The 26,721-nt window shown below is 37.2% G+C and overlaps 1 protein-coding gene and 1 long non-coding RNA gene across 4 annotated transcripts; one reads left to right on the top strand and one right to left on the bottom strand.

Annotated features, from left to right (window-relative positions):
• The first annotated feature begins 173 nt into the window (after window positions 1-173).
• LOC122533520 (M-phase inducer phosphatase 3-like) lies at window positions 174-26,718 on the top strand. 3 transcript variants are annotated; one of them, XM_043663333.1, is made up of 5 exons: window positions 174-558; window positions 1,286-1,496; window positions 6,548-6,599; window positions 23,808-23,994; window positions 24,488-26,718. In XM_043663333.1, the coding sequence occupies exons 2-5, from the start codon at window positions 1,304-1,306 to the stop codon at window positions 26,075-26,077; spliced, it is 2,022 nt and encodes a 673-aa protein (XP_043519268.1). In that variant the 5' UTR covers window positions 174-558; window positions 1,286-1,303; the 3' UTR covers window positions 26,078-26,718. The 3 variants fall into 3 exon arrangements, with proteins under 3 accessions (XP_043519268.1, XP_043519283.1, XP_043519277.1); XM_043663348.1 differs by lacking the exon at window positions 174-558 and having other exon boundaries at window positions 1,365-1,492; window positions 24,488-26,715; XM_043663342.1 differs by lacking the exons at window positions 174-558; window positions 1,286-1,496; window positions 6,548-6,599 and adding an exon at window positions 22,153-22,384 and having other exon boundaries at window positions 24,488-26,716.
• Window positions 20,879-21,338, bottom strand: LOC122533668. The gene is made up of 2 exons (XR_006307757.1): window positions 21,027-21,338; window positions 20,879-20,946 (listed from the first exon to the last, which is right to left on the bottom strand). It is a non-coding gene; the product is annotated as an uncharacterized LOC122533668 (long non-coding RNA).
• Window positions 26,719-26,721: the final 3 nt, after the last annotated feature.

Here is a 26,721-nt window from a genome sequence, read left to right as displayed (position 1 = left end):
TCCTGGTTATACAGGACATATATTTTATTATTGTAATTTATAGTGAATGAACACTGTTATACGCAAACAACGAAAAAAATATTTGAAATTTTATGCGCATTAAATAAATTATATAAATTTTGTTCTATAGAAGTATTTCTATATTAATTCAATATTTATTCCGATTCAAGCAGTAAACAAAAAGAAAATTTTTCATAGCCATCTAAATACACATATGCGTATATATAACGGTCTTCTTATCTCCTTTGTATTTTGATTTCTTGATTTATTTCCTTGCGGTTTTGTAGGTGGCGTTACACGCAATGTTAATATATTTACGCGGGCCTGTCATTATTGTGAGTTTGTTTAGCTTGATATACCGGTCAACGAAGCTCAATTGTGATCATCTTTTACTCGATGAAATAATATATCTATCCTTAGTTTTTGATATGTCATTTTATCATGTTAAAAGAAAATCGTTGCAGTTAATATAAAGTGTAAGAAAATTTGATTTTTCAACATTTCAAGTTGGAAAATTTTGTGTAAAAACTTTTGTAAATAAAATTTGATCAAAAAAAGGTAAGTAATTGAAAGATCATATATATTATATTTACAGATTAGTTTATTTCTTTTGAATAGTTACTAACAAAGCAAAATGTTTCACACTATAAAAGATAATGAGAATTGTACTATTAAAAATAATGTTATCATCACCTAACCCTATATGACTCAGTTATACACACCATCTGATTCTTATACTTTGTTTCATTCGTTCTTTTACTGCTTAAAAACGATTCTTCATCAAACGTCATTCAATAATTACGAAAATAAATCTAACATGTACACACGTTTTGAAAATTGTATTTTATTACATTGTATTGTTTAAAATTTTTTGTTTTGCGCTTTAATTTTCTGAAAATTTTATCTTTTATCATTCGTTCTATTTATCAATTTATTGTAGTATCTCACATATAGACGTACTTAGCGAAATATATATATGAAATTTACACGTTTAATAACAAAATAAAAATGTTTTTCTACAGTGTGTATTATTAAGAAACTAAAAAAATAAAATGTTAAAATCTTTATTATTAGATAAGAGGTAAACATAATTAGTCGGCTCCAATACCAATTGTAACCTAAATATAAAAAAAATTTACACAACAGGTATTGTACGTTATTTGTGAAATAGTTTTCTTTGAAACTTATTATATTATATTATTGTCGATCTTCTATCATTAAATTTGTATTTCCTTAAAATCTTGAATAGATATTATACATACGACTCCTATACTTCCGTTTGCAGATTATTATTGATACGAAGATGTCCGGATGTAAACGAATGTCTGTATTATCATGCATCGCCGAATTAGACGAATGTTCATCGGACAAATGTCAAGACCAAGCAGCACTTCTCACGTCACCGATTTCCAGCATTGTTTGCGACTTGATAAACTCGACGCTGTCACCGCGCAGTTATTCAAATCGCAAGAACGATGTAACCGATAAGAATGTAGGTAAGCAAAATAATGACCATCATGCCAATTGCTAATTAACTCTTATTCATAAACTTAGTGGATACTAGATGATTATTAACAATAAAAAAAAAAAAAAAAGTATTGGGAAAAGCTTCAGATGGAGGGGAGCGTGATTAAAGTGGATTGAAGAGGGAGTAAAGAGTAAAATGGTGGGGATGCGACATAAACTGCTTACAATGGAGCGAAAATAACGGAATAAATAGCTTACTTTACTCGTACAAATTACTGCAGGATAATTTAAAATTGTTGTTTTAATACACGAGCAATATTGAAATGCACGTTTATTTTTCTGTTTTTTTTTTTTTTAAATAAGCAATTTATTAATAAAGCAATTCAATTGATAGAATTAATGGTGCAATCAAAATGACTCTTTTGATGAAGGAGAAAGCTGTTTAGATTGACAAGAAAAAAATCTGATTAGTAATTCAGTGTATAACCGTTAAAGGTTGCTGATCAAAACTTGGAGATTCAGATTGCAAGACCTGCCTTACCGGCTCCACGAGAAATGCTAATACAGCGAAACCCTCGAGAATACAAGAACCTGAGATACCCCTCACACCTTATAGGCCCTTATAGATTCTCGAAACCCTTTACCATCTCTTCGTCATTTTCTCTCTTATTTCTTGTCCTTCTTTGATTTCTTTCATTTTATGCGTCCACGTCGTCTTACCCCTTTTATACTTTTTTTGCCTCTCTGCTCCTTTTTTTTTCTTTTTGATCGACTTTATATTTATTCGAATATTTTAATTTGACGTTTACTACCTGTTCCATAATAATAGTAGAGAATGCGTTAGCGTTTGAAATAGTTTAAAACGTTGGAAACAGACGTTTATCGCAACTCGCGATGCGGAAGAGCAAGAGCACAGTGAAACATATTTCGTTAGCAGCTGTGTTACTGCCTGAACGGTGACCTTTGTTTAATCGCCATTTGTAATTTATCGTATATCATGCGCCGATGCACGCGCGCATATAATCGCGTGTTATCAGAAATATCTATTTAACGTACAGTCCGTTTTCTCTCCCTTCTATTTATTTTCTGTGTTTTCGAAATTTTCTTTCTTCGTTAGTGTAGTATAGCAAACAAAAGGACAGCAATCAAAATACTTTTGCACAAAAATTTACTTATTAGTGAAATGACGAATGACAAAGCGTAAGAGAATCTATTGGTATTGTTAATTTGTAATTTGCGATTTGTTACAAATAGTAACATTGATAATATTGAGAAGAGAATGAGTCGATGTGGCATAATGTACCATATGATAAAGTACATTGTTAATTTTCTCAAATTTTCAAGGAACCATAATAGATAGGGGTTTCCCTTATTACCTGCGTTACCCTCTTTCTAAGTATGTTCGTCGAAGATTGTTAAAAAGAGGGGTGAGACAGTGTTGAAACATCCGTAAACGTAGAAGGTACAATTAATAACCATGCATTATTCTGTTTTACTTGAAATATAAAAAGTACATTATTTTTCAAAAAATATTTGAAATAATTTGTTTATTCAGAGAAGAAATACGAGATGAACAAAGTCTGAAATGTTGCAATGACTTTTTTGTCACTTTCTAAAGCGAATGTATAAATGCATAAAATGTTCCAGTTCAATTCTTGGACGGTTCGATGACGGTTCATGGTGCACTGGTTACACCTGTGTGGCAAACGAGCGGTGCATGGCTATTTCGTTCCACGGTTCGTGAATTGTTCGTTAGGAACTTATTACGTATTTAGCTGTTCGTTCATCTTTTTGTTCATGTTAATACTATTTTACTATTTAAATAGAATTGAAATGAAAGCAAAATTGCCGAATTGTTGCTGAAGGAAATGTTGTTGTTAAAACAGCTTAGATTAGGAAATCAAACGATATATTTGTATCTTTAGCTTGTAATTTATGAAAATTACAATCAGTTACTTAGTTAGTGAGAATAATCTGTGAGTTCTGTACTCGTTCTCTTGCGGTTTTTTGTCAACCGATCGATACTTCTACTAACCGTCGAATTTTTCTTTATAACGAATTTGAGATGTATGAATACTATTGAAGTATACGTATATTTCAGTATGTGATACTTAACGTATTTAACGGTAGGCACAGATAAACTGAAATCATTTAGAATGTGTTTGAGAAATGAATGTATAATAAATAGCTTCCTGTTTTAGTGATTCTTAGTAAATAAAGGAGGACAAGCAAGAAACGAAACGGGAGAGAAAAATGGAAAGAGAGGAAGAAAGAAGGCGAGGGAGAGAGAAAATATATGATCCACGATAGGAACAACGGGAGCAATTAGGTGTAGTCGGGTACTAGAGCGTTGAACGCAAGGAAACGATGGGGCGCTAACGTGTGCCTCTGGTGTCTCCTGATATTCCGAGGGGTCGGTACTTACCCCACTAGGGGAAGGTAAGGGCTCAGGGGGCAGACATATGAGCACACATGGGACGACAGTCACCACCTGGCAGTGTGTAGTCGAATGCTTACCATCGTTGAGCGAATATATGAACGTATGAACGTATGAACGTATGCGAGTGTATGCGAATGGTGGGTACCCGAGTGAAACGCGTTGCAACCCCAACCCTCCACTTGGCTCGTGCCGCTATACATTGTCGTAGGCTTTTCTTCTCTCGGGTATCGACTCGAAGACAGTCTGTTGGGTGAAAACGGTTAAAGTCTGCGACCGTACACCGTTTCATTATACTTGCATGATCAATTTCGACATCAACCAGTTTGCTTTAATTTTAACAGTTTGTTAATATTTGAAAGTTACAGGAGAGAAACGCGATAAGTTGTACCTTTCAGTTGTCAATTATAGAAAAGCAATTTTAAAATTCAATATACTTGCAACTATAATGGTAGTATTGGATTGCAGCACAGTTAACCAGTTATGTTAACAGTTAATCTGTCATGTTAGAATACTCTCTTTTAGAACTAGAAGCTAGAAAACCAACAGATATTGACTTGTCATGTTCTTCTCCGATTTTCATTTTAAATGAAAATGGAAATGCATGTGAAGAAGTTTTAATTAGATTTCTTATTGTAATATTAGATTATAGTCTAACGCTCGATTGCAGTTGAAATTATTAGCTTCTATTTAGTCATTGTCAATCCTCAGGGATGAACTGATATTGTTATTCTAGCATGATGGAAGAATTAGTTTCTTAGATAATGTGTAAAAAATTTCCAAAATCCATGAAGCTGATACACATTGATAGGTTCATCGCGAACTTTATTAATTTCTTTGCGATTCCAATCAATTGCAATTCTTTTTACACACTGTCACATTTTGAGGAGTTTCCAAATATCTTTTTACGAGTAATTGTGATTTCATTATGTTATCCGTTTATTCCAACTACGAATTTCTTTTTAATTAACAAACGAAACGAAAATAAAAGTGAATACAGATAAACCTTAACCAAGTTAAGTCATGCGTGATAGTTTCTTATTATAACATTTGTTTGTCCAAATTGGATTTTTACTGATTAGTGAGATGTGACTCGGTAGCACGTACTAGCGTGGTATGTTTTCATGGATGTGTAACGGTTCTAATGATTATGGAACACACGTTCGACATCTGTATCCTAATCTCGCTAGTCTGCTCCACTACAACGCAACGGCTCGACCGTTTATATTTATTCTTTATTTATGGAACGCAGATATTCACGTCGAAAATAGATTTTAGTAGGAGGATGGTTATTCGGAAGCCGACATTCCACCCTAACGTCTCTCCCTCATTTTCTCCTCCTTGATGGTATATATTTAACTATCGCTGTTTTTTACGCGGTTCAACGGTCTATGTTGGATCCTGCTATGTTTCAATTTGAGCTCCAGCTTCAACATCTTTTCTCTTCTAGATCACATTTTGACTTTTACTGACGTGCGACATATAATAAAATTAAAATCAGAGATTTGTTTAGCCGAATGATGAAAGATAGCAAGGAATATGCAATAATAAACATAATAATGATACAATAATGAATGAAATGTATCGATACAAATTGAAATAAAATTGTAATAGAAGATTTAATTTAGACTATTTTTAGTGAAACGTCAGACGTCAACTACTGTAAAACCGATACAAGAATTTTTGGAAAATTATTCTGTGCCAGTACTTTCATTCATTGCTGTCTACTATACAATCTAACTCAGTAATAAAGGGACGTCGTTCTTCTTCGCTTTTATTTGTAGTCTTTTATTTAGGACAAAATCTGTTTGGCAATTGATGTAAGTTGGTGCAATGAAAAAACTTGGTGGTCAGCCGCGAAAAGAAAGATATTCGTTTCCGTAACCGTATCCGCTTGGCCCGTAACCGTAACCGTAATGTAACCATGACCATAACCGTAACCGTAACCATAACCATCTTCATAGAAGAAAAGACAAGATGATCGTTAAAGGATCGTTAAAGAAGAAAAAAGACATATTATCCAAGTTACGTCAAATATAATTACAATATACACAACAATTATGGAATAAATATGGAACGAAGACCAGAACAAAATTTTTTTTTTCCTTTTTAATTTAAAAAAAATTGTTCAGAATATTTTGATGTGAAATTTGATTTGATACTTTATTTACAAATAATATTCGCAAAGATAAATGCGCTAATAAAAAAAACTAGCAGCAAGTGAAACGAAGTGATGTGTTCGTCACAGAGACTGCACTAACTTCCTGCGGAAATGCTGCGCAGTGAACGCAATAAGTAGAAAAGGCGTTCCGGTCTTTTAGCGACCCTGTTTTCGTACTACCATCACCTCCTTCCTTTCCTTTTACGCAAAATACACTTGTTATTGTGGGATTTTAAGCTTCTATATTTTTCTCATATCTAAATACACGGTGTATAATTTATTAGTGAAATTATTTCTTAATCAAAAAAAGACTGATAATAATTAATGAAGACTGATTAATTCTATTTAATCATCGAATTCTTTGAATTGTTTGAAAATTATCGTAGATTATTAAATTGATCGAGAATATGTTGCTATATACATACTTATTTTCTTCGTATACATCTCAAAGTTAAATAATTTTATTTTACATTTAATTTCAGATTTGGCAGATTTGGATCACCGTAGACAATCCAGTTATGGAACCAGCAAAGGGTGAGTGTATATTCTGTTTTCATTTCACATTAGCAAGAATATTTTCTTAATTTATTATTTACGAATCATTCGAAATGAACAATACATAAACAAATATATTAATTTATCAATAATTTCAAAAAATAATTCGATACTTGAAATATCTCAAAAAAAGAGTAACACATGCCAACACGATTCTGTATCGGATGTCTCGTTTCGGAGTTCCTAAACACCATTCATATTTTCTAGTTTCATTCATCTACATCGAAGATTCACTTATTATCTTTTCTTTCTCTCTCTATCTCACTCTCCGAAGTTCCCACCGTTTCTTGTAAGCTTATCCATCTCGTTCGACGCCCGTACTCCTCGGTTTCTCTTTTCCGTTTCACGCTTCAACTATCTTCTACGCTTGATCCGATATCTTCTTTCTTCTTTCTCCTTTCCTTTCCTCGTATCTTTTTTGCCATCTTTTCTGTAAAAAGCAAATAAAACATGGTGGAACGTGCAGTTGTTAAAACTATATCACGCATTTTCTCACATACTTTCATTTATCACGCATTCCAGCATGTTTCTGCTGTAGTAGTCGATATATTATCTTTATCTTTCTCTTCGTTGCTCTTGTGACGCGACCGTTAAAAAATCAAGCAAAACGGTTCAGGCAAGCAAGTTCATCGTATCCCTACTCGCTAAGAATAACGCCTCCCACTTTGGCTTGTAGACGGTTCGGTGTGTGTGTGTGTGTGTGTGTGTGTGTGTGTGTGTATGTGGGTTGTGTATACATTTCAACTTTGCTGCACGAGAGACCACACGTGAACTTGTGTGAAATCTTCAGAGCAATTTTACCCTCGTCGATATTTACATACGGTTATTGCGTAAAACTCTTAGGTGAAATCCTGAGACTTCTATGAAAGATGAAGCATGAAGTTGTAACAGTGACTTAATCTCTGCCTTAACTATTGCCTAGCAACCGCTGTTTCTTTCAAATTAAGTATGCACATACATAGTTGAAAGGTCATTTCTAACTTGCTCGTGCCTGTCTAATTCAGCCTTATATTAATAAAGTGTTTCGAACGAGTTGAAGTTAAATAGCTTAATTAATAACGACGAGGACTTTACTGTTTAAGTAATTTTAGCTAATCTAAACGAGGCTCGAGACTTTTTTCGCGTTATTATGTCACATACATATGCATAGATACATTACGTATCGTAGAAATTTTGCATTTGAATGTATTTGCGGTTATCTATCGTTCAATGTGATATTTCATCAATCTCAGAAGTTGAACAGCAGTGAACGTTGTCAATGAAACGGAGCTGACTTTGGTTTGATCGACCGGGATTTATGTAACACGTAATCTCAGTCGTATCGCCGTTATTGTCTTTTCAACGAACGAACAATTTTTCAAAATGGTTGGAAAAGAAATTCATAGATACGCGTCAACGACACGAAACGTGTGGCGCGATACATGCCAGGGAGGGATCTATGCGGTGGTCTCCCTCGTGAATGCAAATGTTCTGCGTTCCTTCTAAGAAAGCTGGCTAGATGGTAGGGGAAAGACAAACGAGTGAAAGAGAAGGAAGGAGGAAGGGAAGGAAAGAGAAAGAGATAAAGGTGCAGAACTTTCATTGGTGGAGGTTTCCCGCCAAGATGCACCATGCTAGGTTAACCGGTTTGTTGAAAGGCCGGCCGACCAGCCTCTTTTCGAATATTTCTCAGCTGATCGCCGTAACATTCCCGCTTTTTTTTCCACCAGATGTTGGTTTTCCCTCCAAATTTCGTTCCATCCTCCTTCTATCTCATTTCCTTTTAGCCGAATTTACGGCCGATTTTACAAATTAATCCTTACGGGAAATAAAGGAACAGAAAGAGGATCGAAACGAACAAGTTTGAAAAGTCGTGATAAACTTGTTCCATCTTCAATTGAAGTATTTCTTGAATCGAGCTTCTCAAGCATGTATGTAGGTGTGAGAAGATTTTGGGTGGTTTGTGTAGTACCTGTGTTTCGCGGTCACGGGGTTGGATATACTTACCTGAGATCTTCAAGAAAAGAATCCATGAAAGGAAAAACGGCGATTTAGCGTTCCTTTGATATCTATTTTGCTTTATTGTTGTGCGAGACCTGTCGTTAGAGCATGGCCCCATTGATTTCATAGGCCTTCCATATATACAAAAAAATCTTCCAGGAATTTTATTTATTGAACGGCAGCTCATTTCCTGCGGTTATTTCGCATCTCTCTGCCAAAAATGGCATACCGCAGGGAACATTAGCCCATAAATGTACAATCATTTGTCGAGAGAGACGTCTAAGATATTGTTGGTCCTTTCTCATATATTACGTATTTTATTAACTGTTTTTCCTTAACATATCAACGGTAGAAAAATAACATTTTCGCAAACAAAAATTGAATTTCGTTTCGGAGCATACCGAATTAGTAATTTATCGAATTTCTTTTATCCCTTTTGACGAGTGCAATTGAAAAATATTTCAGTTTTAAACCGCGGGGATCCTACGAGAACAAAATCTCGATCCGCTTCGGAAACATGGTTTTGATCTATAAACGTAATATCAGTCGTTCGTTTGATACTGAAGGTTACGCAATCAACCGACTCGCGTTTGATTTGAACCACGACGATCGTAACGGTTGGATGGGTTAAAACGGGCGAGGCCGGAGATAATGAAAAACACATGCGATTCGTTGGATGCGCGGACAAACGTGCGTGGACGTTGGGATTGGCAGGAAGAAACGAGACAACGAGAAATGTAAGAATGAACGCGGGAAAAGGTAGCCGCGATAGCAACGTCGGCTTAAGGGTACAAATGTAAAGGGAATGGAATGGTATTCGTGGCGTGAGGAGACTCGGGGGCGAGATGAGAACGAAACGAAACGAAACGAAACGAAATGAGACGACACGACGGGAGAAGTCGAGACGATAGGACGCAGATCGGGGCGAAATGAGACGGAACGAAGGTACGTCGTCTGAAAGGCAAACGTGGTGGGGGGTCAGGGCCAGGGCCGATGCCTGGGCCGGGGCCGGGGCCGGGGCCGGGGCCGGGGCCGAGGCCAGGGTTGGGTCTGGGGCTGACGCGCGGTAGAAAACAAGCGTGGTCTTTTAAATCGGCGGCTACGAGGGATTTAAAAATGGCCGAGTCTGCCTACCCTTGACAGCCGTCCCTTCAGCTGGTCGGGCAAATACCATCAGCTGACCGGTTTTGGAGGGAAACTGACTGAGATTCTCGTTTCTGCGAAACTATCTAACGCTGTGCATCGTCAATTGCCCTTTTATTATCAATACACCATTAGTACAGCGATATCGTCTAATCTGTGATTTATTATCGCGTATCAGGGAAGAGGGAACGTCGAGGCAAGAAATAATTGTTCAACTTTTCCAACATTCTGCGCAGTTCAGACTTCTTCACCGTGAAAATTTTCAATCGTAGCGTCCACTTGGAGTTACCGGAAACCGTAGTATCCAGCTGTTCCTTTTGTCACCTTCGTGCAAAAAAAATGCAAGGTCGAGTTGGAAAGCGGGAATGGGATTTAACAAGCATGAAAGAATAAATCCCTGTATACTCGTTGATACAGACTATGTGTTATGTGCACATGTACATACGTATGCAGGTACATTTCGCGGAAACAAGTAAATGCGTGAATTAGCCAGTATGTACCATCATAGGATGTCCTTTGTCATTTGAGATCAAAGGGAAGGAGCTGTTATCCGCGCTTACACGCATAGCGCTACTCTCTGAACAGAGGGGAGCAGGTTGTTATACGTACTTGTTCACTCCCTCACAGGTAGCTGCACGGCGGCGGTAACCAACGAGCACTGGACCAAGCCTGCGAGTTGCTCGAGAAAGAAAGAAATCGGATGCATGCCTGGACGGTTCGTTTGACGGGGGATGAATTTTATTAAGGCCTTTTTACAGCTCTTTTCTTTCATACCCGTTTCAAGATTCAGAGATCGTTTATGTTCAGATCGTATCAATCGGTAAGTCTGTTCCTTCTTCTTTAGGCGTGTCTAACCGATTCCTCGTACGTTTCCTTCCCCGCTTCATTTTCACTCATTTCTCACATTTTCAAATATGTGAAAAATGATTTATGGTGCGCGCTTCTCTATTGCAACGTTGTCGGTTAACCGTTGCGCAACTTCCTCCTCCCTCTCAACCTCTTTCCTCAGTATCCACTCGGTTGCGTGCCTGTTTGTCTGCATGCCTGCATGTCTACCCATACTTGTTTCCCCATCATCCCGTCACCTCATCCGCCTCATCTTCTACGCCTCTCTCGTGCCCCTCTCTCCAACACACTCCTCTCGCCTCTCTCTTTCCGTATCTCTTTGCTTTCTCTTCTCTTTTTCTTCCTTCTATCATATCTTCCCCACCCACCAATCTTCACTTCGCCCTTTCATCTTTCTCTCCTTCTCTTTCTCTCTTTCTTCCTTCTTTCCTCTCTTTTCTCGCGTCTCCTTCCCCTTTCCTCTTATTATTTTTCTGCCATCTTGTTTCTCCGTTTATCCGTTGCTTTTTTCAAACCGTTTTTACTACTCGTAACGGTGGAGCTCGCCCCCAGCAACAGTGGTCTTCCAACCAATTTTTTCTCTCCCTTTTATTTCCTACGTTAAGCCTCTTTCCACCCACTCCAGTTTTCTCTCTCTTTCCCTGTCTTTCTTTCTTCCCCCCCCCCCTTTCTCTCTCTCCCCCACTCTCCATCCAGAGAGGAGTGCTTTTCTACTCTTTCTCTTTGTCGGTCGTTTGCGCGCCAATCGATCGGTTCAAATCTCTTACATAAGCATTTAAAAAACTGGCTCCGCGCAATCTTTCCGTCCGTAACTTTGAATACCGGAGTCGCACGTAATCGGTACATAAACTGCACTCGCGTATCGGGAGCTTAACGTTCTTCGGTAGAGGCGGCTTTGTGCCATGCGCAAAACGAGCAATTTAAACCAACGACCTTCGAACGCCACGGTCTTTCACATTCTCTCTTAGTAACCGAGCTAGCGTGAGAAACTCGCCTTGGGGATGAAAGACTATGTTGATTACGAGTTTTCATCTCTGAAGGATTTAATTCCTTGGAATCGAGGAAAGTCTCGTTGGAAAAATCCGTTTAACTAATACGCGTGGGCAAGCTGAATTCACGTACTAATTTCATTCGTGAAATTTCTTCGAGGCGTATTTTTATTCTTCTTGAAAGATCCTCTGAACTAATTTATATTTAAAAACTAACCGTATAACGAAGCTTTCAATAAATATCACAGAAGAATCTTTCTTAGATTCTTTGAGTCCAGAAAAGTCCTTGTAGATTTTTACCAAAAAAAAAAAAAAAAAAAAAAAAAAAACTGGTACGACAGATAAATTAAAAAGTTGTTACACTCGAGCGATTGAATAAGCGAAATGACAAGTTATTTTCCCAGATTAACGCCGAGACCGAGCGCTATCGATTAGCGATTTGATGTAGGTACGTGAAACCTGTTGCGAACAAGTTTCATGCGATCGGAGTACCCGTTTGTGATTCAACGATACGGCAAGTCTAGAGAAACAGCAAAGAACGTTTTTCTAGGAAGGTCGTTTTACGAGAGCAGGCCTGGAGAACTGTCGCCGGCTTGAAAGAAACCAAGATTTCACTTCGAAGCGACAGGAGAGAAGAGCAAATTCACAGATGGAAAACCGTAGGAGGTATTAAGGAGGGTTTCCTGAGCTTCCAAGCCCATTCCAGCTTGCACGATGCATGGGTGGTAGGTTGGTCGCTTTGTCGGTGATTTGGGAAAGTTGAAGCACGTTGGAAGTGTGCCAAAGAAATCGGAAAGGCCACGAAGTTCTCTTCTTCTTTTCGTCTTTGCCGTTATTGAAAATTCCTTCATGTTGTCACCAATATAAGTGAAAGATTGAAGAATATTTCTATTGGTCGTCGCTAATCCTATGGTCGATGCTGGCAGTGAAGACAAGAGGCCGTTTCATTTAAGAGTAACCGTAGCATTTAAACGGGAAGCGGTCATGTAGGGAGTATAACTTCACTAATGGGGACATGGTCATCACAACGATGTGGTTTAATATCCATTTGATGATCTACAGAGTTGAAAGATTAGACCAACAGTTTATAGATAAATAAAGTGCACTTTTATCAAATACGTCGTACAAGCGAATGCTTTCCAACCGTAACTCATGTTGCTCTGTAACTCTGAAGAAGGGAGTAGGAAGATACAAGTGGCATCCGCAGGTCAGCGGGAATTGGCGGGAGTTGGCGGGAGTCGGCGGAAGTTGGCAGGAGTTGGCGGGAATTAATACTCGCTGCGGCTCGGATGAAAGACTAAAGAAACGAAAAAAGAATTTGCAACTCATTTTCACAGGAAGTGGCCGTATAGATATACTGCTATCGTCTTTTTCCCTGCGATGAATTTCTTTTCTCTTCCTCTATTGTATTTTCTCTGTCTCCTCTTCCTTCGATATTATTCCCAGTATGTTTATCTCATCCTGTTTCTCCAATGTCCTGTGTTTTTCTCATTCAGTCAGTCTTAGCATCTTTCTTAGCCGATTCCTTGATCATCGTTTCTATTCCCATTCCCGGACCCGCTGATCTCTATGCCCTCTTCTTCTTCGTGGCCTGTTCATGTCTATTTTGTACTGGTTGGTTAGTTCAATGTTGAGCTCCTTTTTCTCCAGGGTTTGAGCTTGAAGTCGCGCCGGGGTCGTCGAAGCCCGAAACCGAATCCGGAGCCGAGATCGAGACACAGCAAAACAGTGTGTTCCATGGGTGGTTGCTCTCTTCTCTCTCTCTCTCTCTCTCTCTCTCTCTCTCTCTCGCACATATACGCATACACATACATACACTTGTACATACGAGAACGCTTGCCTCTCCTACCTCCCGTTTCGGTCTCTCTTTTTCTCTTTTCTTCGTTCCCGTGCACAGTCGCGAACCTCGGCGGTGTCGCCTCTCCCCACTATAAAAGACCACGACCGACCGTTGAGATTTAAATTCCTCTCTGGGTGGACGGAGAGGAGTCTCTCCGGCCTGGGAACGGCAACCTTTCTGCGGGACGAGGAGAAACTCATCGTCTCGCCGCTTTGACCGTCTACGCCGTTCTCTCGGTCATCGTCGTTTTTCCCTCCATTCCCTTCTTTCGCGTGTTTTTGGCAAGCGGCCGCTTCGAACGTACTTTTTCAATTGAAAATCGAGTAGAACAGGAAGAACGGATCCTTTCAATTATAGCGTGACGTGTGAGACGATCGTCATTTTCAGGAATTTCTGACTGGCTCTCGCCAATCCTGTGCGATGTGTGTATTGGGATTCGATTGCGATTGGAGCGGGTCAGGTCGTGTGGTGAGCACAACTTTCAATAGTCGTAAGGTACGACGATAATAAATACGAATGGTTTTCTCACGTTACATTTGGGAGATATAGGGGCTCACGAAAGTTTTCGAACGCTTGTCGCAGAAAGTCACGCGCGTCGCACGTAACGTTTTGAAGTTTTATTAGTACTGTAAACGAGACACGATTATCGTGATTATATTAGGAACAATTGAAACCAATCTAGGAACGTACTATAGAAATTACAAATTACAATTACTGCATATGCTTAGTAGTGTAATAAAAACTTCGTGTACATCACGAGTAATGGCCTCGAACGTATAATTAAGTGTTAAATATATTTTCATTAAACTGTCCCCCCATTCGTTAAATATAAATTGATTGCTCCAATTTTCTGGTAATCTTTCCAGATTTTCCAGATTTTTCTCAAATTTTACCAACGTAATTACGACAATCGTATCCCACCGCGATGTTAATGAAATTACACGAAGACTCTATAAATGCTACAAAATACTCTCACGAGCTGTCCTGTGTCCTTTACTGAGATGACGATACTTTACTCGACGAGAAAGTCTGAACTCAATCGAGGATCTGAATGCAGTACTTATACCTACCTACATGTACGAAGTAATTTCACGTAAAGTCGTGTGCGTTCAGTTCCAACGATGACGTTTAAGCACTGGGAGGCCACGTGGAACGTACGTACGAAAAAGGAAACACTGACGAGAAATAAAGTACGAGGTGTGCGCGCATATGACGATTTAAAACACGTCCGGACGTCCGTTACACCTTTCTTGCGGTCTAATCGATACTTTCGTTAGGGAAAAAAAAAAAAAAAAGCGGTTTACGCGATCGAGCGTATTCGACTTTGGTTTCGGTAGGAAGCGTTACACGCCCCCATATAACACTTTCGGCCTCCCCCATGAGGGCACATGTACCGTATTGTCTAACGCTCGCTCTTGCGATACGCTATACGGGTGCAGCTGTTACACGAGCTTTACTCGTACGTGAATAATCGATGAACGCGAAACGACTTTTTCGTTGGGACACAAATCGGCTCGTATCGAACGTCCACCAACGTACATGCATACGTAGTTAGGCCACTCCAAATACGTAAGTAACGTATCGTATTTGAAATATTTGAACATACGTGTGTATCTTACAGAATCACAGGATGTGATTCTAACGTTTTAAATAAAAAAAGTATCAAACTTTTTTTTTTTGAATGAATATAAAAAGAGTATTTTTCGAAAAATATTTTATTTTATTTTATTAGTTATTTTCGGCTTATTTTTGCACGAAGAATTACGTTCTTTCCGCGTATCTTTTCTTTTAATCTTCTAGTTAAAGCTGGTTTTTTTCAAAAGGCCGAAATGACGCGTCGGAGGTTCTAGTTTCTCCTCAACATATAATGAATTGTTAATTTCGTGGAATATTGATAAAATGAGATTTTAGGGGAATACGTTCGGACACATGACAGCTAATTAAAAACGAGTTTTTAATCTTTTGGTTTAGATTTTTTTCATATTAATTCGTATTCTCTCTCTTCTCTCTTTCTCTCTTCTTCGCACGCATGTACCTCTGTACCCCGACATCTGTTTAGCATTGACAAGATTGTTGACACTGCTGAAAAAGATAAACGAGAGAGGAATGAACGAGTAATAGAGAAAGGTGGAAAAGGTGCGGAGCCTAGGAGTGAGGAAGAGCAGTACAGAACAGAAGAGGAGAGGGACGGTAGAAGAGGAGAGATGGACGAGGAGGAAGAGAGATCGAGTAATAAAAGTAGGAACGAGCTAAACGGAGAAGAAGAAAGGAAGATATCGCGATATTTCGGTTGCGGTTTAGCGTCGATAAGAGTTGGTCGTATCCCAAGGTCTGGGCACCGTTGCATGGCTCTTCTCAGAAACAGCCGTTCGGAGCGCGCGCAACACCAATGTTCACGTTTCGCTCCGTTTAGCTCATATGACAAATTCTCTACATATGTTAATTACTATGTGCTATATGTCATTAGGTTGTTGCACATCGTTCAATCTATTATCAGAAACTTCCATAATCACAAAAATAAACGTTGATAATAGCCAATCAACTTGAATCTTCGCAAATATAGGTATAATACAGTTCATTTTGAATAAAACAGATGGTAATACAGATTGGGATTCGTAGATAAAAGAAATGTCTGTTCAATCTTTATCCAAGAGATTGGGGAATTAATTTCTCTCTTTACGGATTGATCGCAATATAAAAATCATAAGAATGATGAACAAGTGAGGAAATGTTTGAATAACTTTGAATGTTTGAATACTTTCCATTATGTTTAGTTATATACAGGACTCGGGCGAGGACAACTTTCGTTTAATGACGGTTCTATTCATCCGAAAAATAAGAACTGCTGAGAATTGAAAAGCATCCGAAGTTAAGTACTCGGTATCCTCTTAGTAACCAGAGTCAATGAGTACAGCATAATTCCTTTGGGTATAAGTGACAAAATATTTCCTAATTCCGGTAATAAAATAATTATTATCGGTACGCTTCAAAGGCAATAAATATTATTGTTGAAGGAAAGCTTATAGAGAATAGAGGTCGACGTAGGTATAGCGTCGGAATTTTGCACTTAACGAGTGGGTGGTTCCAAATACCAGATAAGACCACCCGCGGAGCCCTTTTACCTTTGGTAAATTCATATAGAAATCTGTAGGTATATATTTTTCTATTGTCTAAATATAAATAAAAGTTGAACTCGATGGATGTAGGTAGTAAATTGAGGTAAACTGTAGATAGAATTTCAGATTTCATTTTTAGTTTAAGGGATGTTTTCAAGAAGCGATTGAAAATTTTAGGGTATCCTGAAGTGTACATTTTTTTATGTATTATAATCGATGAAGCTCGACATTCTTTATAAAAAAAGTATTAACGTATTACATTATGTGTATCGAAAAATTATTAGTTTGAAAGGTATTTAACTTAAATTTTGTAAAATTTATCGTACGAAAGGCGAGGAAGGAAATATCTTTTATATCAATCAATTTTTCCCTCTGCAGTAGTATATATTATACCGATCGTAATTATTTCAATGGTTTTAACAATCGACACTGCTCGAATAATTTATAAGTGTTCATTATTCTACTGAAAGAACAGTAAAATTTTTGCTTGATTTTTGAAGTAGAAGTATAGTACAGATATATCTTTTCTTCTGATTTCAACTAAAAGCATTTAGGCTTATAAGTAGTTTTCTACAAGTAATTTGGAAATCCTTTAGATTTTCAAATATTATTTACGAGGATATTGCTTTGACTCTGCTACCCTTTTTATTTGCTTATTTATTTTATTGCTAATATCTACAAATTACTACTTACCTACCGCCTATAAACAGTGTGTATTAGATGCTACTAATAATTTTGCAAATTAATTGCTTTTCTCCGATTTCATTTTATAATTATCGTATTATTTCATTCGTTCTGTGTGCGTCTTTCAGTGTAAAGTATTAAATAAAGTGTCGAATAAAGATCTTGCTGAGACCTTTTCAATCGTTGTTTCAAATTTTTCATCCACTCAGACTCAACTTCATGGATGAAACGAATAAATAAATAATAATAACATTTGTCAGAGTTTCCCGATAAATGTAACGAGTAGGAGTGTGTACCTCTCTCTCCTTTTCCATCCTTCTCTCGTCTCTCTCCACTTTGTCCTCTCTTCGTCCTCCATCCTCTTGATCCTCATCCCTGTTACTCTCTTTACACTCTGTGTTTCTTGCTGTTCATCCCGTTACTGCTGATTCTTCACTTCCCAGGGTGATTATTTTTTCTGACTTCCCTTCATCTTCATCTATCCATCTGAAAGAGGGGAGACTTTTGATAGCTGTTAGCGAGGGGTTCGAGCAATTTTTATTCTCCTTTCCTCCTCTGTACGTCTTTCTTTCTTTCGGCTGTTTCTCGACACATTGCGAATTTCGATCTCCTGTATGGTGCATCTGCGACGGCTGCATGTGTTGGAAGAATAGAAAGAACGAGCAGACTGTCTTCTACACCCTTCAAGATCTCGTAGGAACAGATGATAATCCCGTTTAGGAAGTTGCAAAGTTGTCTCGTTCTCTAGAAAGCTTCGCTGTTACGGTGTCATTATCGTTGGTAGTTTTCCATTACCCTTAACAAGTCTAGTTGAGAAACTCCCCTGTGCAGATATACAATCGTTCGTGAAAGTGCGTTTCGAACGCAAAATTTCCGATGTTCGATAAATTACGTCGATATCTAAATTCTTGTGATTTAATTGTTACGTTTTAAAAGAAATCAATGAGAGTTCATTTTAAAGCTTGAAGCCTCTACGTTCGGGATTCGTTTTATTCTAAGAAGTTTTTGCAGTATGTAGTGAGTGGAAAAATGAAGACATTTTTTGAAGGGTTTCTGAACATCGCATTGTCGAACATTCTCGAACACGAGAACGTAAAGAGAAATTCACTAATTTTCCAATTATATTATACTTCGTAAAATGTCACCTGGTTAGGTATATGTTAACAAATTTTTTTTTTATACAAGTTAAAAATGCAATGTCATGTAATCGGAACCGGAAAGCACATGACCGGTTTAAAAGTTTGAAACCCCTGTATCAGGTATGTATTACGTAAATGGCTCCCCACGTTTACTTGCCTATGTGTGTCTTTAATGGAACGTCAATGGAACATCACCACGGCTACGCGCGTGTGTAAGAACGTACGTTTCGTCCGATCGTACACGTATCCACATACGATCGTATCTTGAACACGTATGCGTGCATATACCGCACACACGTTTGCGAACTGTCTGTTACATGTACACACGTATATGCACTTAGCGGTGCACCATCGGGTTACCCATGGTTGGCACGTGCCAACCATCACAATGGATACGACCATCTGCACTCCTTCTTATAGAAAAATCAAAGTCGTAGGGAGCCAGGCGTTTGCCCGATTCCAAGTTCCCAGTTCCCTTCCAGTCCGTTATGCGTTCGAACCGTTCGTTTCTCGCGAAAGGCGGTTTCTGGACCAGTACCGAGTTCATACACGAATATTGCAAAAAGAGAAAGAAAAAGAAAGACGTGATAAGTCTGGTTTTCTGATTCCGATGTTACCTGGCTCGATGTCACCTGATGGTTAAAAGGGGAGTATTTCAATACAGTTGCTCGTGTATGTATTCGAGCACTTGTAAAGAGTTTTTTTTTTTCTTTTTTAACGTGTGTTACGCGTTTTATACGAAACTTTCTAAAATTTCAGTAGCATCGTAATGAGAAAACTATTAAGGTATTAATTAACCTTAATAGCAAGACATTAGTAGTTACAGGATAAGTCTGAATGACCTGTTGTCAAGCGGCCGTGTTTATGGCCATTATTCAGATCTCTATAGTCAGAGTCAGGTAGAAAATGAATATAATAGTATTTAAGACAATTAAATGAAAACCTAAACAGTAAAATTTAAAAAACTTGCTATATTTTTAAGAAGATTAAGACAAAAATTAAAAATAGAGAACCGGGATTTACCTTTCAGTCAATTTGCTGACATTTAGATATTTCAATATTTTTCACTTTCGAATTGTATTACTGTACAATGATGTTACTTTTTAGTTCTGTAAGTATGCTTTCTCTAACAAATATAACGATAAATATCGTTAGGTTTATGAAGGACAATTTCCATATTCTTACTATTTCTTCTGAAGACTACTACATATAAAGACGATGATAAATGAAATATGAATTTCAGGAGGCAAATTATAGAAAGAAAAAAATTCCTGGATATTTGCTATCTAACTTGGATTAGAAATTATCTCTGAAGGCTGTGTGTAAGTAGTGCATGTGTCGCAAGGATGGAGAAGGTGCACAATCAGACAGCTGTGTGCCTAGGGGTACGTTTGCAACCCCCGATATATGGCAAAGTATGCAGCTGAGCTACCCCCATGGTCGCACAGTGCGTTACTTGCGTTCGATGCCCTATAGCGAATAATCTTCGCATTTGTGACTGCTGGGAACAGACCGATGGTTCGTTCGTTATGTTTCTTCGCTCCCTTACTTGCACACCCTCCTCTTGACTATTCTCCCCCGCTTTTTTCACTATCTCGTTTATCTTTTAAATGATCTTCGTTTATCACTCAAATCTGGTAGGAAACACGCTTTACTGCGATAAAATGAAACGTACAAAGCAATGCCGTTATTCCAAATTAAACAAGTTGTAATATAAGGATCGTTCCTTTTTTGGAAGGTCGCTATCTTCCATTTAAACAGAAATTAATTTCTCGATGACCAATTTTGTAAATAACTGTTATTTCTGATCTCTGATACATAATATCCGTGTTATCTCGTAAGTGTCTCGTTATTCCAACAAATGTTTGTCATACATTTGTGTTGTACAATAATTAGTAATGGTTAGTTTTTGTAGATTTGATGAATAGTGAAACCAATATAGCTTTATTAAATATAGAAAAGATAAAGAAGATGGTACGAAAATTACAATGAAAAATTCTCAAATGTATATACTGTCTCAAGAGGTGATTCTACGTGAAAAAATGAGTCGAAAAGAAAGAATTGTTTCCTTAAAGCCTTCATTTTCGAGAAAATTGAGTTTGAAAATTTATCAAGTGCATACACGTGTACTAAGGTAATTTTCAATGAAACTATTTTGTTGAATTAGACGAAAAAATTTTATTCTACATTTTTCACTTCCTACATTTTCATTTTTATACAAAGAACATCCTTGTGTCAATTATTTGCTCCGTATAAAATTAGCTAAATTTAAGTATACTTGATAAATCTTCAAACTCATTTCCTCGATAAAGTTTTAATGAAAAAATTTTATTTTTTCTCTTCGATTCATTGTTTCGTCTAGAATCTAACCCCGAGCTTGGTTATACCGTCGTGCAACGTAAAAGTTAGAGTGACGACATAATTACCTGTGTCTTTATTTATCCTTTCTCTCTATTTGTTTTGCATCCGCATCAAGGATTTTCCGTGCCATTACAAATTTTTCGCATCCCTTTGTTTTTTCCGCGCGTGCAGATTTCGAACACATTTGCACGCTAGAATCTTACGAAGGGATACCTGCCGTGTGAAAATCTTTGAAGAATGTGAGGGTGATATCGAAGATCAGGTGAAGCATTGTGATCTATAGAATGAAAAAACGGACCGAGCTGTACCTGCTGAGAGCTGCATCCTTCGGAATGGTTGGTGCATCAGTCGACGGGAAAAGGAGCGTTCTAGTAACAGAGAGAGAGATGGAAACAGGCCCTTTCAGTGCGAGCAACAACTCCTACGGTCGGTCGGCAACCTTTTCCGGCCTGGTATCGAAAGTGAGCTAGCCAGTGAATGACCGAGTATACACATAGATGCGCGCGCGAGAGAGAAGACAAGCGGCATAGATTCAAATGTTCCTTTTCTTCTTCTTCTTCTTCTTCTTCTTCTTCTTCTTCTTCTTTTTTATTCGTCTTTTTCTTCGTCTTATCCTTCTCTTTTTTCTTTAAATATAATATATGGATATGTCGTCTTATAATATAATACAATATAAAATATAATATATGGATATATCTAATTATAGATACTAAATTAAATAATTTCTTTAAAAATGAGGATTCTTCTATGTCAATCGATACTTCAATCTATTTATCGACTGATTTAGATACCGTATTTTTAAAAGTTAATAATATGACTTATGAAAGAATTTGAACATTTACCATTTATTATTATTAGCGTATAAACATATTGAAATATCATTAGCATTGTCTCGTTAGACCTGATTGTCATAATTATACTGATAAAAAGAGACGATATGATGTTCGAGTTTTGTCAATGAAATTTCGTATAACGCACATAACGTGCGTAACGCACATAACGCACATTACATGATATTTGTAAAGAATATCATGTAATCACTGTAATCTATCTTTCAAGATCATCGAACAGATAAGTATATGTACTTAAAGGAATTTCAATTAGATGAAGAATTTTATTGGAACGAAGATTGGGAAATCTTAAGGGAATGTATGCAAACGCAAGTGTGTCTTTACATGCATTTCATAAAAATTTAGCGGCTGATAAATATCGGCGAACGATCAAGTAAACGAACAAACGGATGTAACGAAACACACTGGCAAAGAGGCAGAAAAGGGCCCCCCATAGCGGTTGCCCTAAAGAGTGGATTCCGCGTTCCGTTCTCCCTGTACACTCTGAGAAGATTTAGGCGGGCCCTTTTCCAGTTTCGGATTGGTCGGCCCTTTCCCCCCACCAGACCAGACTACTGTCTATAAAAGCAGCAGACCTTCCCGCCATACTGATCAGTCAGTACGCAGCTTTTGCGAGTTGTTCGTCCGGTGGCGTCTTGCAATATTTGGTTGTATGTTCCTTGATGTGTTATCTATGCACTGTCAATTTATTTGTCGGTAAAACAAATACGGCCGTTTTTAGTTTGTGGCGGTACGATTCTTCGTTAGTTCTACCTGTCATAAGCAATGTATTGGCAAGAAGATGCTAGTTCGTGCGATATGTGTCGGTGTACAAGGTATACATTTTAACAAAGTCATTTGTTTTCGAATCATTCTAATTATTATGATTAGAAAATTTCGATCTCTGATTTTGTTTCGTTTTGTATTTTTCGTATAAACGTGCGTGTGAACATGCCGGTATACAAAAATCTCAGTGTAAACTCAGTGTAAACTTCAATGAAATATATGTGCACGAAGAAAATTCATGCTACATATAAAACAAATTAGTTCATTTGTGTGTTTCTGGATTCCAGTATAAATTTCTTGTAAAATATTTAGTGATATATGTAACTCTAGCTCATATTGAATGTGTTAATGGTGAAATCGGAGTTTTTACACGCTGCTGAATCTATGTGATACAGAAAAGGATAAAATTAAATACACGTGGAATTTGTGATATAAATAATGTTTGCATATAGAATGTAGATAATGCAACATTTCGTTATCGTTTGTCGAAAATTTCAATTTTCGAGAACGTGGGGAATTTAGGAATTTTTTTTTATTTTTTCTAAACTTTTTTTTTATTTTATAAATTTTTTTACAATTTTTACAATTTTGAAAAGAACATTGTTCCATTCGTTACTTAATGTTAAAATATTTTTGAAAAAGGAAATGAATTTAGGGCAATCAAAATAGTAGTTTTAAAGTGAGATCAAGTAGATTGTTATGTGATTTTTTTTTACGAAGTTTAAAGTATGAATAATTTTTTATTAAACTTAGTTGTATAATAGTTTAAAGTATAAATAATTTTTTATTAAACTTAGTTGTGGTGCAAAACTGATTCCATGAAAACAATTTATATCTGCGAGAACAGTGATGGTAGTAACACGATCGTAACATTTTTTTTGCGAAAGTATTCTATAAAACATTATATATTTTGTATTTTGTAGAATATTACTTATATTTTATTAAAATAGTACTTGTATGAAAATTCTACACGTGTTGAGTTTTGCTCTTCACAGTATATCTGCGCAGGCGCATACAGTTGGCGCGCCCGCGTTCTACCATACTTCCTCGTGTTGTATACAATGTATTCTAGACAGAAAACGCATAGGAATTAATGAAACAAGTGTGAATGTCAATGTGTTCTTCTATATTATTTAAGCACGTAAAATCTGTAATCTTTGAAAATTTTACAATATATATAACAGTGTTCAGTTTCGAGGCAAATTTAGAAGAATTAATCAGTCATTGATGGTTATATATTCTTGTATGTAAAAAATATCTATGACAAAATTTCTGAAAATACGTTCGATGAAATTTAACGTGTACGATGGTCTTCAGTTCGAGAAATCTTTCGTTTCCAATTATGACTTTCAGAATACGTTTCTTTATCGGGACGTAGTTATCGAGGTTAGGTTTATTATTAAATTTGAGCTTACACGTGTTTGTCTATATGTGCGTATAAATTTATTTAATAGTTACTTTCTTTCTTTACAGTCTTTTCAAGAATGCATTTAACATTGAAAACATTTCCAATGACACGGTGAAGTCTAAGCCAAAAATCCGACGACAAATACTTAGTATGGCGGCGCGACGTTATTCCAGTCCAGAGTCAGTCTCGCCATCTATCGATAAAGAAAATAATAGCGCCGTTTGCGGTCTGCATTATACCAGTCCGCTAAAGGTATGTTATGCAAATGTTCTTATGTATTCCGAGTTTTTCTTCTTCTTTTTTTCCTTCTTAATCTTATTAATTCTAACTAATGCTTTCCATTAAATTATGGACAAGTGTAAAATATCACCTTTCATTTCGTCACGTTGAGGAAAACGGTGCACCTGTTCCTACATTATTCCAAGCTATTTATCGCTCACTTTCTACATCTTGAATATATTTAAAATATCTATTACACATACGGAGGCGCGCGACAAAGTTCTTATTCGTGTTGTATTGTATCGAATCCAATCGAATTGAATTATGTATCGAATCTAATCCCTCAGAATCTAAAGTCGAACTAAATTGAAATTTTGAACAACCGCCATTTTACATTTGAATTATGAGCCGCGATACCGGACCTTAAATTTTCTTTTTAAGTGCGATAAACATCAACGATCAGAATTAATATAGATAGAATTTCATAAATATTCAAATTTAATCGATGTATTTTGGTGTGTAATAGATCGTCAACGCAAGGAGACTTCGTCAGCCGTTGGAAGATTGTGATCCGAACAGCCAGGATAGCGGATATGAAGCGTGCTATATCGATAAAGATGAGAAATCGAAATGTAAAATTCGATTCGCGGAGCCGCTTGTCATTGATTCCCCGTGTGAACAGTCTATCGGATCTCGGACGCCGGCGACTTCGCCAATACGGCTGTCACCGGTACGATTGTCACCAGACATAGAGGAAGTCATTCGAAGTATTTCATCCGGTTACGAGAGCATGGACGACGGGTTCAACGATCTAGATGAAAATTTAGACGAAGCAGCACAGATACCGAATGGCATATCTACTTTGATCCGCGGCAACTTCGTCGACGAGATCATAGTTTCAAACTCATCGATAAGTGATCAGACGACGGCTGAATTTTCACGCACCACGAACAACGAAGCAAGTGGCTTTAGACGCTCGTTGATATTACAATATACAGCGCAGAAAAATCAGAAAAATTTGTCGCTTCCGAAAGTACGTTCCTGCTTGTTCCATTCTTCGAATGCGAACTCGTCAACCAGTAATCCAGGATTCGATGGTGTTAGCCCGCTATCGCCGAGGATATGTCAGATTCGACGTCGACAAACTGCTGCCAGTTTCGCCAACAGAAACGTTGCCGCGAATACTTTCAACTCGCCGATTTCTCGTGCCTTGAAACGACAAGACTCGCCGATGATCGAAACTCCGAAACTAGTCAAGAGATTACGTAGATGCACCAGTTTTCTCGACATTGTTAAAAGCTATGAAACGTTTGAGCCAAAGTCGTTGCAGAAGAGTTTTTCTGCATCAGAAATGACAATGGGGACGTTGTCGACGAAGATGGAAACAGATACAGTAACTGAAGTGGAAATGAAAATGGAGACAGAGTCAGAAACAGGAATGGAAGTATCATCGGAATCGGAAATACACGCGTATATCAAATCGGCTATTCATCGCAGTACTACAGACGCCGATCTCACGGGAGACTTTAGTAAGCCATGTATCCTACCATTGGCTGCCGGACATCACGAGGATTTGAAATCAATCTCGGTCGACACCTTGGCCTCTTTAATACGTGGGGAATTCAATGATAAAATCAATTCGTTCAAAATCGTGGATTGCCGTTATCCGTACGAATTCGATGCTGGTCACATTCAGAATGCTCTAAATCTTTACAGCAAGGATCTAATCGAACAGATTCTATTAAATCCATTAACAAATACACCTGAAATTCAACCAGATACGAATAAGAGAAATATCCTAGTATTTCATTGTGAATTTTCGTGGGAACGAGGCCCAAATCTCTCACGATTCTTGAGAAGTTTAGATCGAGAACGTAACAAAGAACGTTATCCCGCACTCTATTATCCGGAAGTTTATCTCTTGCACGGTGGATACGAGCAATTCTACAAGAAGCAGAAGGAGTTATGTTCGCCACAAGGTTACCGACCGATGAGTCATCCTGATCATCAGGCTGATCTCAAAATATTTCGAAGCAAAAGTAAAAGTTGGCAAAATGAAAAATCAAAGCTCAATGCTTGTGCAACGCGAATTAATTTAGATCGTGTAGGTTTTTAAATATATGAATCTTTTTTTTTTCACTCTCTTCATTCTATTTTTTTTTCTTTTTTTTTTTATAGCAATCAATTCACTCGAGATAGAGAAATTGTTGATCAAGAAATCGTATAAAAGTGCAAATGTTAGATAATGACAAAGTGAGATAAGAAAAAGAATGTTTTTGTGCTCATTGCTCTAATGTAACTTATACTTTAATTGTTTCTGTATATTTTGTAAATATTAATAATTTGTTCAGATTTGCGCGAATTTTTATGTGAAAACATTTAAGAATGACATTTGAGTTGTTTAATTAATTTTAATAATTAAAATGTACTCTGTGTACACGCTGAATTTTCGCGAAACATCTCAAAATAACGACGATTGTTGATTTTACAATCATTATAAGTTGATTGAAATCGAAAAATCGTTCGAGATATTAATGTCGCACTTTAACGTGTGCACCGATGTATAGAGATTAATTAGAGAAGAATGTCAAGCAATTGTTTATAAATGTGCGATTTTGTACGAATGTTTGCTGTATATGGATACATGTTGTGTAATAGATACGAATATGTTGTACGATGTACGCATGATGTGTATACATGTATATAAAAAAATTATATAAATATTAAAAAAAAATCATATATATAAATATTACATGAATC

The sequence above is a fragment of the Frieseomelitta varia genome, unplaced genomic scaffold, assembly GCF_011392965.1.
Source record: "Frieseomelitta varia isolate USP_RPSP 00005682 unplaced genomic scaffold, Fvar_1.2 scaffold_146, whole genome shotgun sequence".
Lineage (NCBI taxonomy): Eukaryota > Metazoa > Arthropoda > Insecta > Hymenoptera > Apidae > Frieseomelitta > Frieseomelitta varia.
This window is presented reverse-complemented; position numbering and strand designations above follow the sequence as displayed.

Coding starts and splice junctions, on each gene's coding strand:
- LOC122533520 (XM_043663333.1), top strand. CDS start 1,304: ATGTCCGGATGTAAACGAATGTCTGTATTATCATGCATCGCCGAATTA. Junction 6,600..23,807: donor AGTTATGGAACCAGCAAAGG/GTGAGTGTATAT, acceptor CTTTCTTTACAG/TCTTTTCAAGAATGCATTTA. Junction 23,995..24,487: donor ATTATACCAGTCCGCTAAAG/GTATGTTATGCA, acceptor GGTGTGTAATAG/ATCGTCAACGCAAGGAGACT.